Source organism: Mytilus californianus, unplaced genomic scaffold (genome assembly GCF_021869535.1).
Source record: "Mytilus californianus isolate M0D057914Y unplaced genomic scaffold, xbMytCali1.0.p SCAF_11, whole genome shotgun sequence".
Classification (NCBI taxonomy): Eukaryota; Metazoa; Mollusca; class Bivalvia; order Mytilida; family Mytilidae; genus Mytilus; species Mytilus californianus.
In genome coordinates, this window is record NW_026262593.1 from 26,283,231 (window position 1) to 26,301,134 (window position 17,904).

Sequence of the window (17,904 nt, forward strand, 5' to 3'; positions counted from 1 at the left end):
GGTCTGAAAGGAATAAAATGCTACGAAACATTACAAAACGGTAGTCATTTTGTCCAAACTGGTGAAAACGTCGAAAAATCCGAAAACGCTTATTTCCGACGTTGCATGTGCTACATTTGTTTCAATTAAATGTTCCTGATAATAAAAACAAATCGTGTGGTGAAATTTGGAAAAAGATATTGAAGGCTGTCGAAAAAAGAATAGTGCATATTGACAAACTCGGAACATAGATTCGACACAGATTAAATTTTGATATTTTATAACCATTTTTAGCTTTTAGTGATTTATTGTTGCTAGAGGCAAATGTTTGATTCAGAATGCGAATGTTATGTACAACTTTTGCAAAGACAATTTGGAGACACAAAGAGTAGTCCTCTATATGTTAAAGGTGAATTTTTCGTTATGTTGCAGAAGTACCCAGAAATAGATTTAGATCATTTAAAGTCGCCCCTTCAGTAAGGTACATTCACCAAATTAAAAGTACTCGAAAAGTTTTAGTTCGCGACTTGTCCTGCTACTCATGTTATAACTGTCGTACTGAAACTAATTCATGTACTAGCGAAGCCGGACCTTTTCGTCAAAATAAACTCGTGCATGAAACGGAGGTAACTGAAAGACTAATTGCAAACATCGACGAAAACAGTTTCATTGAAATAATATAACCCGGGATTGTATTACCCGTTTTTACGGACGATCCAGGAGAAGATTTTTTAAAATTTAAAAAGTACATCTGACGTTAGAAAACTCAAGCAAAAAACTATAGATGACGGGGGAAATAATTTTGAAGCTGGGGTTCAAAAAATTGAAGGGTTGTATTTCGACAAATTGTGTGTTAAGGAAAGTACTGTAACAATTCATTTCAAATTAATCAAGGGTAAACGAACAATGATTTACTTGCAGAGTATCGGATATATTTGTATTGGGGTTAAATCAAGATATGGAAAATTTACAATGACATATGATATGCACCATAATATTTTAGCAGCCTGTGATTAAAGTTTTGTGCTTCTCAAATTATGTTTTAATTTATTTATGGAAAACTGTATATTCAATAATTCCGTCCCATTTTGCCTTCCTACATTATTTACAACAATACAGCATTTTAAGGGGAATTAAGGGTAAACATTGTTAATCGATTTCTACAACTTGAGGTAATTCATGGTAAAAATACATCACAAAAATAACAGAGACAGAATCAACCCATAACATATAAAAAAAAACGAATGAAACTAACAAATTTAATTTATCGACGTCAAAATTTCAGAAACACTCTTTGACGACCCATTTTTGGTGTAACGTTGTGTTGTAGGAACATCGTGCACAACGTTTTATTTAGACGGTGATGTCTCTTTGGCACCGTGTTACGGTGTTTATATATCTCAACTCGTTCGCTATGCCCGTGTCTGTAGTGAAGTTTTGGATTTCAATAAGCGTATTCTATGTAAAATTGGTAATTATTAAGCAATTTCGTTACAACAAATTTCCTTAAAATCTTTATCAAATTCTTCCATAGATACAGAGATTTGGTTTGGAAGTTTGGCTGTACCTGTAGAAATATTATAGATTCCACCACTACATCAAGTGTGTTACTATATTTCTCCACTCCAGACAGTTAAATTTAAATATTTAAAGCGGGTAAACTTATCAATCCTTTTAATAAGCTTATTGTGAAAGATTACCTATTCAACACTGTAATTAAATCGTGGAAAATTGTTTTTATTGGTATAAATATTGATTTTGTCATCAGTAAATCAAAACTATACTCAATATTATTGTTATACGCATACACATATACACGGTACTGCAATATGTTGATACATACATTTTGGCATTGCACAAGCTATGGTCATATTTTTTCTCTATTTGTTAATGACGTCTTTAAACTAACATATTGGATGTTGGAAGTGTACTGATTGATATTTTAGTCTTAGATACGTGATTTTTTTATTAGTTGTTATTGGCTGCTTTGAACTAGCTGTTAGTAACTGCGAGTACTCTAAGATCTGTACTTTGTGTCGTTTGTGTTGTGATGGATGTATAAATACCCTGCCACGTCCGGTATGTGTTTTTGTTAGATGTTTTTCTGCTTTGTATAGACCTTATGAGTATATTTATTGTTCTTCCCTCGCCCATATCAACTTGCTCAGTCGCTCCTTAATTCTAGTATCACGGCTTTGAGACCTGAGCAGATATTATCAGCGAGGTCATAATGTGTGGGAAAAAGTTATCAGCGACGTCACATTGTTTGAGGAGACGTTATCAAGCTTACTTTCGTCAAGCGTAAAACTGTCCAAAAGAGTAGGAAAAGAACAGTAGTAGAACGATTAACAGATTATCGGATTTTCTACGTATAGATAATATCGTAAAATATCAGCCGCTCGACACAACATGAAGCTTTTTAGCTCGTTCGCTGCACTCACTCGCCAAAAAGGTTAATATTTTTGCTGGCGGCTATTATTTTACGATATCAATAAGTAGAAAACCCATCTATACATATCAATGTGTCTAAAACCAGATTAGAAATTGTGTATCGAATTTAGTTGAAGATTGTTCCGGGTGTTCATGTGTTTTGAGCACGGGAAGTGACATCATACGCTTTAGATTAGTTCAATCCGCCTAGAGAGGTCATTCGGTTTTTGCAAGATTTAAATAACCATTTTTCGACTGTTATTTTTTTCTTGTTGAACTTATAATTAGAAAATGAACTTAGACGAGTTTGGCTGTTCGGTTGGTTTTGATATTTTCAAGTTATATATATCTGGCTTTACAAACTTTTATCATCGAGTGTACCTAAAAAAAAAAGATAATTCCGGAAATATTTCTATATCAATAGATATAAGAAGATGTGGTATGAGTGCCAATGAGACAACTCTCCATCCAAGTCAAAATTTATAAAAGTAAACCATTATAGGTCATAGTACGGTCTTCAACACGGAGCCTTGGCTCACACCGAAAAGCAAGCTATAAAGAGCCCCAAACATTACTAGTGTAAAACCTTTCAAACGGGAAAACCAACGGTCTAATGTTTACGTTACTTATCAAGATTTAATTAGAAAGAAGTGTTTATTTTTATCAAGTTTGTTGAGAGGAACAAATATGAAAGATAAAAACAGATATAAATATGCCATATAAAAACACCTTGATACATCAATTTTCTGACCGATATTTGTAGTATCATTATTCAGCAAGAAAGACCTGGTTGTTTTTGATGGTCATTACTACTTTAAGAAACGTTTCAGAATCTACAGAATTGTGGGTAATTAAATTGTGCATACCCCAAACTGAAAATTTCATCAAGTTTTTTGTTTAATTCCCATTGTTTAGGACGTTGTAAGCCGATCACAACGGTTGTGAAAATATTACCCAGAATTCATTGGATTCTGAAAAGGGCGAATTATATAGGTGTTCCAATTCTTGTTTCCATTAATATTATCTGTTTAGTTATCCCTACAACAGATCTTGTGCTAAAAATAGTTTTGAAGCTTTTAATTTATTTTGCTTTTTGATCATAAAAATATTATTTTGCAACAATATTTTCTTATCTTATTTTAGAAGGAACGGATTTGACCCTACTCCACAGCTATAATTAGAATTCCGATTGGAAAAGAATATGAAAAAAGATGTAAAATGTCAAAATCATCTTCATAAACACTGATTTGCTATAACCCGTTTTTTGCAGCGGTATCCTTCGTTTGTCTTTCGTCCCACTTTTGTAACCGCCACTGCTCGTGAACCTTTTAACAGAATTTTATGAAATTTTCACAGAATCTTACTCATATGATTGAATGTACATATTTGTTTGAAAATCTTAAAACAAGAAACGACCTTTAAATTTGTAATTTGCATCTAAGGTTTTTAATTATGTCCCTAAAAGTCAAATTTAAACTTTTCCATTTACTAGTTTCATACTTATCATCATCAATAACTATTGAAGCAATTTACAAGTTACCATTCCTTATCAGCCAGTAAAATGTAACATAAAAGAAATAATACATGTCGATTGCACAATAATTTATCTTTGAGTGGTTATCAAGAGTTTTGAAACACTAGACATGTTTTACTTTTATCTACACATTCATATTATATCAACTGTTCACTTGACAAAACAAGATTATAAATGAGAAAAGAAATGACTGCTTATGGTCGTCAAAAACAGTACATGCAAAGATAAATAAGAAAATGTGGTATGAGTGCCAATGAGATAACTATCCATCCAAGTCACAATGTGTAAAAAGTAAACAATTATAGGTCAAAGTACGGCCTTCAACACGGGGCCTATATAAATTAATATGCGATTTTGTATTCTTGATGAAAGTTAATTTTGTAGCATTATAGTTTGATGGTCTATGCAGCCTAGAGACATCGAATGACACACTGAAATTATCTATTGGATAATCGCGATTATCAATTGCTATCGACAACAATACACGATCTTCCAATTAAAAATTCGACGTCACGAAGCAAATACTTCACATCACAATGTCCTATTACGTGTGTTCACCCCCGAATGACCCCCGGGTTAACCGGAACAGTCTATTCATGAAACTGAAATTGGAAAGTCGTCTATGGTCTTACGCGTGAGAAGATTAAATTTGACCCTTCAAAGAGATGGTCCAAAGTTAAAAACACGTTCTCAGTCATGGTTAATTAAATCATTGAAAATACTCAGGTCAACATTTTTATGAATAAGTCATATATTTATTTTTGTTCAAAACGTCAGCGACGGAAGTTTAGAAAAAATCTAGCTGTTAGTGTTATTAAGCCTAGTGATAAGAAGCTTTATCAATCATCTTTCGAATGACACAAACGACATATCTGCTAACAGGGGATAAAATGTCGCACCAGTCCTTCACCCCCCCCCCCCCCCACCCCCCTTCCCCATATAGTAAAAAAATGTTAAAGGATAACCATTTATCTCTCTATGACAATGATTATTAACCCAATATCTAACTAATTATTCTGGGGACATATAGATTCCACCACTGCGCATGCACCAAGTGTGTTACGATATTTCTCCACTCGAGACAGTTAAATTTTAATATTTAAAAACGCGAGGCTTGTATAGAGCTTTTTAAATATTTAAAATTTAACTGTTGAGAGTGGAGAAATATCATAATACACTATATATATAGGTGGAATCTGTTTCTCTAATGATTTTAAGACAAAATCTAAACAAGTATATCCTTCCTCTTCAAAGATTTGCAGAAAGTTGTGTTCTTTATATGTGACGTCATCAGGCATGTTTGCCTTTTTTCTTGACGTCATAATTGAAATTTCTACCAATCATTTGCCGATAACAAAGTTTTCTCTAGAGAGGAGAAATCTTTTTCTCGCACCGATCGAGACATGTGAAAATAGCATGAAAATTAGATAAAACATTATTAATAATCCTGGATCATATTAATAATCCGTGATCTCGGAATCCCTATCCGTAATATCGGATTTCCATTCCACGATCTTTGATTCCCAATCCCTGATTTCGGATTCCTAATTCGTGATATGGATTAATAATCAGTTTACCCTCGGCATACAACAATTAAAACTAAAGCAAGAGTAACACAAACCCCTACAAATTAGGGATGATTTCATGTGCTCCGGAAGGGTAAGCAGATCCTTCTCCACATGTGACACCCGTCATGTTGCTCATGTAATTACAAATTCGGTGATACGTCTTATTCTGTGATGTCACATTCGAGAAAAAGAGGACAGGATTGTGGTTACGACAGTTAGAACTTTTTTGAAACAGATATCCCATAACGTTCAACTAATCCTATCTTTTGTTGTTCAGATTTGTTTTCAACCGACCCTCATTATCAATTTCTTGTCGTAAGTCAGGATATGAGGCAGACTTAACTGTATTTGTTGTATCCTTTATTTCAAGTTTGATTGGATAGATGTTTCAACATAGTCACCAAACTTCGGATTATTTGTGAATAAACGTAGATTGAATGTACTCTAACAGATCTTGAAATGTTTTAGTATTTACTTCTGATTCACATCGCCCCTAGAGTAGGTACTTTCACAGTAACTTTGAAGCCCGGCTTTGATTGCTAATAAAATTGATGTTAATAGTTTAGAAAGGGGTTTCACGGAGCACTTGGAAGACTTAGCAAGATGTCGTTGTTTGTAAGGACACTTATGTAATATAGGTATCCAATACAATGAAGGAAGATCCAGTTCTTAATCTGGTAAGTGTCTAGTGGGTATATGTTGAGTGTCCAAGTGAATTACGACGCATTGTTAACATATTTGATGCATGAAATTAAATAAGGAGATATATGAGACTATAAGTTTCAAATATGATATTATAAAAGTCAAATATGAGACTTTAGAGTCAGGTATTAAACTATAAAATTCAGATATGAAACTATAATAGTCAGATATGAGACTATTACAGTCAGATGTGAGACTTTACAGATATAGTACTATATCAGTCAGATATGATACTATTAAAGTCAGATGTGAGACTTAACATATAAAATACTATATCAGTCAGATATGAGACTATAATACTCGGATATGATACTATAACAGTCAGATATGATACTATTGCAGTCAGATGTGAGACTTTACAGATATAATACTATATCAGTCAGATATGAGACTAAAATACTCAGATATGATACTTTAACAGTCAGATATGAGAATATGAGACTAACAGTCAGTTATGAGACTATAACATTAGAGAAAACTATAACAGTCATATATTAGAATAAAACAATCAAATATGAGACTAAAACAGTCTAGTGAGACTATAACCGTCAAATATGATACTTCAACAATCAAATCAGATATCAGATTTTCTCGTACTTTCGGTAAATCAATTACTTCAAAGAGAAGCAAGAACGATTACAAATGTTAAAAGTTATATAAGTTATCACAATACTCAAATCACATCAATGCAGATAGTTGATATGGTCGTTTCAACGTCTCCTGATAATTACATCTTTAGAATTTGACACTTGGAGGGTTGAGCGCTTACAAACATGTTTAACCCCGCCACATTATATATGTGCATGTCCCAATTTAGGAGGCTGTAGTTCAGCTTTTGTCGTTGGTTCGTGTCTGTCATATTGGTTTTTCGTAAATTTGTTTGTTATAAATTAGGCCGGTCGTTTTCTCGTTTGAATTGTTTCATATTTTTACATGTCGGAGCCTTTTATAGAAGAGAGGCGAAAGATACCAAAACGGACATTTAAATTCATTAGTCGAAAATAAATTGACAACACCATGCCTAAAAACGAAAAGACCAAAAGACAAACAACAGTATACAAAACACAAGACTGAGCAATACGAACCCATTCGGTTTTGGTTTTTCTCATTGTTGAAGGCTATATGGTGACCTATAATTGGTTATATCCACTTATTTAAATTCTGGTGGTTAGTTTTCTCATTGGCAATCATACCACATCTCCTTTTTTTATACTGTTTTAAAATTAGAATTTAACTACAGTGATATTAATAAAAGAAGATATAGGTTATACGTCAATGCGAGAGCAACCCAACAAAAAAAACCAAGCAGGGACATAGAGGACAAAATGAAGCAGGAACGAAAATTCAAATACATTATATGTTATCAAAGAATTTTTGGGTAACATAGATTAAAGACCCAATTGTTAAACACATATCCTCTTTTCCCCGAATGTGACCTACCGAATGAGACTTATCACCGGAGCACATGAGATCACCACCGGTTTTTGGTGGGTTTTTTTTTTAGTTTTTTATGTTGTGTTTTGTGTACTGTTGTTAGTCTTTTGATCTTTTTCATTTTTTTTTTTTTTTTTTGCAAAGGCGTTGTCTTTTTATTTTTGACTTATGCTTTTGGTATCTTTCGCCGCTTTAATACACATGCATGTCTTTGTCTATTTTATATTTATATATAAACATTACTGTTGATGCTCAAATAATTTAAATGACTGCTCAAGTTGCCGATTCAAAAAATGCCAATAATTTGAGGATGGGTAATTGAGAAGTCGTAAACAACAAACAATTCCTATTTACCAAGTTGGAGCTTCCTTAAAATCAAATTGTGTTTGATAAGTTTAATACGTAGGTAGAAATCATATAGAAAATCAGGAAAGATCTTTAAAAGTGACATTGAAATGAACAAAATCGTTCAAATTGTTTTTTTTTTTTTTTGTTTTTTTTTTTTGTAGGAAGAATTAGTTTGGTGTTCATCACGTGTGTGTAATAGATCGTGCATCAATAATCATTAAACGTCATTCGGTAGATTAAGCATTTAGAATTATTTCAATACGTAACTGTTTGACTAGAAATACAACATAATCAATCCTTAAAGTAAAGAAATCATATACATTTTGCAACTTATAATTACATAACTTAGTTAGAATTGCAGAAAACAATACTTATTGCTCTTAACAAATTTAAGAAAAGGTTGGGCAGATAAATTAACTGACAAATATTAACATTTCACCAGCTAGTATTTTCTGATAAAAAAAGGAGAGAAAAGAATTCATTATACTTGGTTTTTTTCAAGCTTTATTGGTCAGATGATAAGTCATCACAGGAGGCTAGAAACGGAGTTCCTCATATGATGATTAACGATATTGCTATATAGCGAAAAGAGACAGTTTAGCTCTTACGGTAGCAAAAAAAGGGATTTGATGCTTCAAGTAGTGAAGAAAGGATTTTTGACGGTTTCTAACCCTCTAACACGGCATTAATTTTAAGCATCGTATCCAGCGATTTTATCATTCATTAAAACGACCAAAATCTTGCAATTTGCAAGAATCTCAAGTATTATAACGTATTGTACGAAGCTTCAGGAAGAAAATTCCAAACCAAAACTGGAAACCTAAAGACATCACAAAGCGAGGAAGATAAAAAGCAAAACTTCAAAGTTTACAGAAAAAAAGAGATATACCCTGAGTAATTTGTAATCACGAACATCCATCAAAACCGGAAGTGATATTAATTGCAGTATTTATCCAGATTTTCATGCATCATCTGTCCTATGACGGAGTGTTCAAAGTTCATAATAAGTCAAATTCGGTAGAACCAGGATCAAAATTTGTAAACAGACGTAAGCACATAGGAAAATATGTTTGCTATAATTGTGACACAATCACCAGGTCATGATCGCCCAATTTGTAATGTAGGGATGATATAAGTTCAGTGTAATAGTAACATAGAATGTGTTGGAAAGACATGAATGTCCCCTTCTTTCATTATTTTTTTCTGTCCATATCTGTTTTAAATGAATAATGCGTCATCAGAAACATCAATATTAAATTATGTTACTCAATGGTGTACCCATACAAACATACAATACAGCTCAATCTATAATCACCGGGCAACTGTTGGGTTTTGGAAGAACGGATTAACAAACAAATGTAAAAACTCATCAACCATACCAGGCTTTTATAATTTGGTACGCCAAACGCACTTTTCGTCTACATAAGACTCGTCAGTGCCGCTCCAATCAAAACAAACAGTTGGAAGTCGAAATCAAATACGAAGTTGAAGAGCTTTAACTACTATTCACTATAAACTTGATTTATTTTATTGGAAATGTAATTTGAATAGATGATTGTATTAAAAAGAATGGCAAAAAAACATTACCATATACTTTAAAGAGATCTTGTATATTAGATGCCAATGACACAGCGTTTGATACTATAACTATGAATAAATTGATTGATGTCTGTTTTCTTATCATCCAGTGGCCTATATTTCATACATACTCAAAACGAGAATACTGAGGTAGGGCTTATTTCCCCTGTTTTAGTGTCACTCTCATATTCAAAATTTGAAAGTTATCAAAACTTACTGGAATAGTTTATTTGAAACAAATCAAATAATTGACAATACATTTTTTGTAATTTTACAGATCTAGATATCCATAAAATCAAATTGTTATTCAGCCATATACAGCCTTGTTGTTGTATACTTTCCTGATACAATATCTCCTATTTTACATGCTGTATGAAATTGTGTATCGAAGGACATCTTAAACCAATACGAATTAATGTGTATCTAAAAGACAAACCACATCTTTACTATAATGAAATTTCATGAGACTGTCATGCAAGTGAGAGGATTAGCTAGCTATAAAACCAGGTTTAATCCACCATTTTCTACATAAGGAAATGCCTGTAACAAGTCAGGAATATGACAGTTGTTTTCCATTCGTTTTATGTGTGTGAGTTTTCGATTTTGCCATTTGTTAAGGGACTTTCCGTTTTTAGTATTCCTTGGAGTTCGGTATTTTTGTTATTTTACTTTTTCCAAGTTAATAATGTCCTTTTTCTACATTTTTTAAATAATTCCTATAAAATTTGTGCCAAAATCTATCAATATTGCCATATTTAGGCATTCATGAATTGCTAAAACGCCTTAATGTTGTTACGGTAAGAGATTTAAAAAACACACATAAAGCTTTTGTGTAAATTATGGAAAAAAAATTTAAGTTGGCCCTGGTGTAAAAAAAATGTTAAAAAATAAGGGTAATTGCCAATACTTCTTAACAATAAATCCAAAAGGTAGTTTCATGCAGTGGGTCAACTGGGAATAAGGGTTAGAATTTTGATTGACAGAAGAATGTTGGATAGGGGCAGATATTTTGCTTTGCAACAGGTCACCTACGGACCCCTCAAAAGTTTTAGGAAGAGTTTTCTGTTCTCTCTTCGTGTCGATAGCGTAGAAAATGAAAAGCGAAAGACACCAAGCGGACATTCAAATTCATATGGAATGTAGACGCAGTTTTAGCGAGTGCATAGTTTGTCAAAGTTAAACTTTGCAAACGTATGTTAGAAACGAATGATCAAAACATGTGCGCGCTTAGCCGTTTGTATCGTTTGTGTTAGCAATAAATGCACTCTATGTTTATTATAGATTTTACAACAGGAATCTATATGAAGGATAAATCGTCAAAAACTATTTGAATTTATCAATCACGTTTTACAACAGGAATATATATGTATGATAAATTGTAAAATACTATTAAAATTCATCACAGAGATATATTGTGGAAATATGACTCTACCTGTGAGAAGTTGATAACAAGTAGTATACTGCTCCAAGTTTTAATTTGGGGAATAAATATCAAGTCACATATCGACATTTGAAAACACAGCTTAAATGTTCCATCTATTTTCTTTTTGTATTATGACATTCTTTACGGAATTTTACCTTCGATATTGCACAAGGTCGTGTGTTTCTTAATTTTTCCTAACGTTTCTGAGTTTGTTTTCATTTTATGTTAACATTTTCAATACGATATAAATAAGCATTGTTTATAACGTATCATAGTATTTTTATAATATTTACTCCCGGTATTGTAGAGTTAAGTCCTTTTTTTAATTGATATTCATATGTAGGCTTTCCTATGAACTATTTGCTATTACTCATATCGAGATGACATTGGGAGGGTTGTGACATTCGTCTTTTGAGTTATTTTTTTCTAAAAATGTGTTATTTACTCTGAATGGCAAATCTTTGGTAGCTAGACTCGAGCGAAACGATATCGACTTTTGTTATTGAATGATTCAGCAAGAATCGGAAAAAATGTTCTGCGAAGGCTCACATTTTCCCCGTTTCTAAGCGTTGTCCTTTACTTATTATATCAAGTCAATACACTGTTGTTTTTCTTTTGGTATTTTTAGCAGATATTAACCAACGTTGGTCCGCTGTATTTTAAGAATTTCTGTCCAGTTTTGCCTGTAGGATGGTAAGGGTCAAATTTGTTAATAATAAGAAGTGATATAGCATAGTTCAGGGAAAGATACCGTATATCAACGCTTATGAATGATGCTAAACCGCTAACTTTCGAATAACTCATCACCGTAAAAAGTTTGTAGGGACGAAATTAACGAAGCATGATAATACATCTCTCCGGGTACATTTCTATCATCACTATGTTTTAAATAACAAAAATTATGTTTTATTTTTAAATACCCAATAAATGACATTCAACAGTAGCGAACATACAAGAACAGTTCGATCTTTTGACACACAGGTACGGTTCACTAGCTTTTTAAAACTTTTAAATCATAGTCGAGTATAAGAATTACATTTATCTACCTTTATTAATGTCAACATAGTAATCTTCAATATGGAAGTTTCTTCACACTTGACTGAACAAAATACTTCCTCTTCCAGTCACTGGAAAATCCAGGATATTTGACAGATCCTTCGTATACTTCAATCTTCAAACTACTGAACACAAACATTGTTTTAGTCTGAAGCGATTTCTTCGTAAATGGATGAGAATATGAAAAACAATACGGCGAAAACTATACAACAACTCAATGATGAGAACTTCCAGAGACTCTTAGGACCTACTATATTTCTGATTATTATGCTGATTGTTGGAATACCAGGAAATTTAACAGTACTTATAATATATGGACGAAAATATACTAAAAGTGTTTATAGGACTATAGTTTGGAATCTTGCTATTGCAGATCAGATATTCTGCACAGTAGGGATACCGTTTAACATAGCACGTGTTGTTCACTATTATTCTTTTCAAGGAGAATGGGCGTGTGTCGTGTTCGTCGTAATGCTTTATCTTCTCTTGTTATATTCCACACATCTTTTGATGTTGTTATCCATCCACAGATTTCGGAAAATATGCATGCCACTAAAATCACAACTGACTGTAAGAAATGTAAATTACTGGGTCGTTGCTTGCCTGGGAATTTCTGTTGTACTTTCGTCTCCACAGTTTGCCCTATCCAAATTTAGAAGAATAGACATTGGTCAAAATTTAACTGGCACTACTTGTGCGATATCTCTCTCAAATCCGTCTATTTATCATACCGCTTTTAGCTATGGATTTCTATCTTTGTTTGTACTTTATACAATAGTTTTGATATTTATCTATTCCATGATCGGCAGACAAATGTATACTCAAACACACCGGAGAAAGGAAATGCATGGTAATGGTATTCCGAGATCCATTTCAAGTAAGATGACAAAGATTGCCTTTGCCATTTCACTTGTGTTTGCTTTAAGCTACATTCCAGTCTTTGTTCTCCAAACAACGCGGAAAATGATAGCGGAAGAAGAATTAAGCACTGGTGCTTTTTCTTTTCTTAAAATTGCTGAGCGTCTTTACGTTGTTAATCATGTAGTGAATCCGTTTATATATGGAGTTTTTGATAATCAATTTAAGCAACATTTGAAAGAACTTGTCACTTTTAACTGTCCAATTTGGAGTTCACGGAAAAGTTCAGAATCACCTTCTTCACCAAAGTCGACCACCACCGGATCAACATCAACATCTTCCATGGATACATGTGAAAACAGTGTCAGTGTAAATGAGATTGGAGCAAAATGCTGACACTTTTTTTGAAAGTAACACACTTTGTAAAGCCGTAAAACTGTACGAGAGTAGATAAATGTGAACGCTTGCGTTTAGTTAAAAATAATCTGAAACAAACGGGTGATCAATCAATTCTAATATGGTTTTGAGCTAAATCCAGAACTTTCAAAGAACTTATTCTAGCGACCGAAAACAGACACAAATAAGCCGGGTAATCGTTAAAGCAAAGTATGAGCAACCGACGTGTGTGTTCAGTCGATTTAACTTTATTCTAATTTGAAGACGCTTTACCTCAGAAACATATGATTCTGACTTTATTTATTACTGTTCATGTTAGGATTCACTTGTGTTCAAATGTAAGATGATATTTTTGTAATGAACTTTATATTTATATTTACTTAATATACATTAGAGAAATTCAGATCGCAAATAATTATGCTTTATTTATTTTTGCGGAGCATCTTTGAAAAATTTAACTTTTAAGAACTGTTTATTTCTAAAGTCACAGGACTGCTTTGTTTTAAGTCATATCATTTTTAAGGGGCATATATAATCATTTATTTGGAAACTTGAATTTTTTTCTATTAGTTGAATTGTATTGGTTTGTATATTATCTACTATATTTTTTTCATCTTTGATTCAAAATCAGAGGAAAGAATTACGAAACTATATCATAACGCCTTTTTCCTCCCTAATTAATGTTATATGATGGGTTTCTAACGTCCTATCCTTAATAACATTATAAGCTATAAAGTCAAGGCAAATTAAGGTATTCATGAAACCAGAAATCATGAAAATGTACGATGATGCTGCATGTTCTTCATCATAGGATCAAGTTGTCAGTACATCATAAAAATTTTAATTCATTCTTAACACCAAAATGAGGAGTACTTCCCGACATTAGTAGTTATAACTGCTACATGATTATGACACCTGTTGAAAACGTTGATAACATTTTAAAAGCAAATACACATACTCTTAAAATAGATAAAAGGGACTTTAAAGATATTGAAATAAACATAAATATTTGTTATTAAATTTCTATACGTCTTTGTTAATATCTGTTTAAACAAATTTTCCTTCTTCCTGGTTTATATGCTATGACACTCCAAAATTGAACAAAGATTTTTATTTGCTAAACACACTTCTCAATAATTTGATTTCGAACCTTTCTAATGAGCGCCATTACAGATTATTTATTAAAATTGATATTACATGATATTTTCCTTATGATTTTTTTTAACCATTTAATACTGTGTATTTTTTTCAAATGTCTCTGTGGGATTTGATCTTAATATAATTGTACTGTAAACGATATTATATATACGTATTATAATTGTAAATAGTTGAAATAGTTTGTTTTTATTTATTTTTTATTTGCATGCTTTCTGTTTGCCCAGCGAAAGGATAACTCAAGATACTGCACCGTTTACAATGGTTGGTATGAATTACTTTGACTTTGAAATTAAACAGAGAAGATGTACTGTGAAACGCTATGGTGTGATATTTACATGTCAGAAAATCAGAGCGGTATAGGAGATATGGTATGATCACCAATGAGATAAATGTTCACCAAAGACAAATAAACAATTCTCTTTTCGTTTTTTATTTAGAGATATACTCACGAAGTAAATTACATAGATATTCAATCTTTCAATAAAATTCTTTGTCAATTTCACCATGATACAGCAAAAGATGCATAATAAACTTAATCGCTACGTTACGGTGTTAATCACGCATTGATCGTAATTATTATGTCTAAACAAACTCATAAACAGTGGCAATGTTACTTTGCTAAACTAACACCACAGTTTCGCAGTTCGGTCTGACAGGACACTAGAGTTTATAAGTCGTGCGTACATGTTTAGACAAATAAGGAGATATGGTATGATCACCAATGAGATAAATGTCCACCAAAGACAAATAAACAGTGATTGAAACAAATAGACCGTATTTCATTTTCGGAATCTGCGACACATGACCTGAGAATTTGCAACACTTGACCTAAGAATTTGCAACACTTGAACTATTGACGTCTTAAAACAATTAATGTTGCATTGTTGCATCTGGAATTTTTCGTTTATGCCGTCAAAATGTTATGGAAACGTCTGTGTTGATCAGTAATTGCGGACAAATAGCGATAAGGTACATGTTGTCGACTATCAGCCAGCATTTAATGAAGTTCACTGATTTTTTTTTTTTTGTTTTTTTTTTTTTTGTCAGATATTTAAAATCCACTGGTTTCATCTATTTATACCATTAAAAACTTTGCCCGCTAATCCCTCCTTTTCTTTTCATAATTATTTTACATATAGTGTCAAAATGTGTTTTTTTTAATTAAATGTTATTAAATCTTTGTTAACTTTTCAAAAGATTTTGATTGATTGATTGATTGATTGTTGGTTGCTTAACGTCCAGTGGCAAATATTTCATGCATATTCAGGACGAGAACAAATTAACAATAAATACAATAGGTAGGTTCTGTAATAGAGGCGTCTGGGATTGAGGTCGGAGAAATTTAGATTGCCACGGGAAATGAGGGTATATTGGATAGGGACAGAAATTTAGCCTTACAACCGGTCACCTACGGACCCCTCAAAGAGTTGTTGCAAGGGTTCTTAACGTGCACAGAGCGTGGCACTCTGTTTACACGAGGCATCGGATTTAACGTCCCCATTCTGACCGGACGTGGCTGCAAATTTGTACATCCCGCACAGCCAAACGGACGCCCCACTTTGACGAGGGTTTTACTGACGGTCGGAGGAAGACCAATGGTGACCATATTTCTATTCCCCAGTCACCCTTAGGGGTTTTGAAAGGAAATAGGTGATAATGTTAAGTGTATGAAAAATCAAGAGAAAATCATTTCCCGCCAATTCTTCAATGACTTTTATATCAAATACAAGGACACAAACCTTTAATTATTTCTGCTTTTTAGTTCCTTTGTTCATATACTGTCAATTTATAACAAACTTTTAAAACAGCAGCCAAATTCCTTAATATAGTAATGTTTTTAAAGATATTACATCATACAATAAGAGAAATGCTAAATTAATTTTTTTTAAAGAAGACGTCATTTCTGTCGTGTAATAAAACAAAAACAATAACAAAATGTTTAACACAGTTGGGACATTATCACAGGCAATCTCTGAAAAATAACTTGAGTTGTACTGTTACACCACTGTCCCAGGTAAGGAGGAAGGTTGGCGCCTTCAAACATGTTTAACCCCTCCACATTCTTTATGTGCCTGTCCCAAGTCAGGAGCCTGTAGTTCAATGGTTGTCGTTGGTTCATATCTGTCATATTTGTTTTTCGTAAATTGTTTAGTTATAAATTAGGCCATTGTTTTTCTCAATTGAATTGATTCATATTTTTCAAGTTGTCTCATTGGCAATCATACCATATCTACTTTTTTTATACTGTATACCTTTATATAACACAAGGTTCCCATCTTGCAATTTTTAGAAATGACAATCAATCGCGAATACGGACGCCATCACGAGTTTGTTGACCGTTATGGAATATCCGTTTCACAGATGACAACGGATATGTTCCAATTGTCGTAACTACAATCCCATCCCCCTTTCCCTGAGTATGACCTACCGAATTAGATTTATCACCGGGTTTGTACTAATATGAGCAACACGACAAGTGTCACATGTGGAGCAGACTTTGCTTACCCTTCCGGAACACATGATATCACCCCCAGTTTTTGGTGGGCTTCGTGTTGCTCAGTCTCTTTTGCTATATTTCGATGCCGCGATAGTCTATCCAACTAAAACGTATTATGTCGTAATTTTGCTTTACATTATCTAAAAAACGTGTTTGTTACACATACCGATATTGTCTGAATCATTAGTATCAGGCCTTTAAAGTGGTTCAACTGTAAATCATTTCTTATAAATGTATGGAATCTGATATTACTAACAATTACCAATACATGTCCCCATAAAGACGCCATTTCGCTTATTGTATTTAAAGCATCCCGAAAGTAAAAGAGAGCAAAACGAAAATGTTGCAACACAGAAACAACAAATACAAAAAGTTGCGTCAACTCGAAAGCGCCCGAAAGTACACCAAGAAGCCTTTGGTAGCAATACACAGTTAGGAAAAAAACTTAAAATTGACACTCATAATTTTTAAACATCCTCTTTCCCTTCCTTTCTAACAAATAAGGCTTAATATTTGTGTTTTGCATGTGTATATTTATAGAAAGAGAATCTTCCATAGATTTGATTTCTAATGGTTATAATGGTGAAATATAATCTCTTTTGGGTGTAACCATGGCAACAATCTGCATTTCTTTGATACAAAATATTGCATAAAAGGGGGGTGAACATGTCACAAAAGTCTCCAAAATTTGGTCCAAAGGAAAATTTCAATCAATTACAGTGATACCTTTCCTGAATCCATAGACATATATCTATCAAGAGGTCCAAAAAAAATCATATGCATTTCTGCTCGTTTTTCCATAAAATTGAATTGAAAAGATCGAGCGCAAAATCTTTGTTGATAAATACTACAATAATTTATGAACCTATGGGCGGTACGGATAGGAAAATACGGACTGTCAAACAGAAAAATTGCCTATAAAACATGCTAAAAACAATCTAAA

General features: G+C 32.9%; 1 protein-coding gene across 1 annotated transcript; it reads left to right on the plus strand.

Annotated features, from left to right (window-relative positions):
• The first annotated feature begins 11,961 nt into the window (after positions 1–11,961).
• Positions 11,962–14,643, plus strand: LOC127719813 (type-1 angiotensin II receptor B-like). Its single transcript, XM_052226121.1, has one exon. It carries the CDS (start codon positions 12,221–12,223, stop codon positions 13,304–13,306), a length of 1,086 nt encoding a protein of 361 aa, XP_052082081.1. The 5' UTR covers positions 11,962–12,220; the 3' UTR covers positions 13,307–14,643.
• Positions 14,644–17,904: the final 3,261 nt, after the last annotated feature.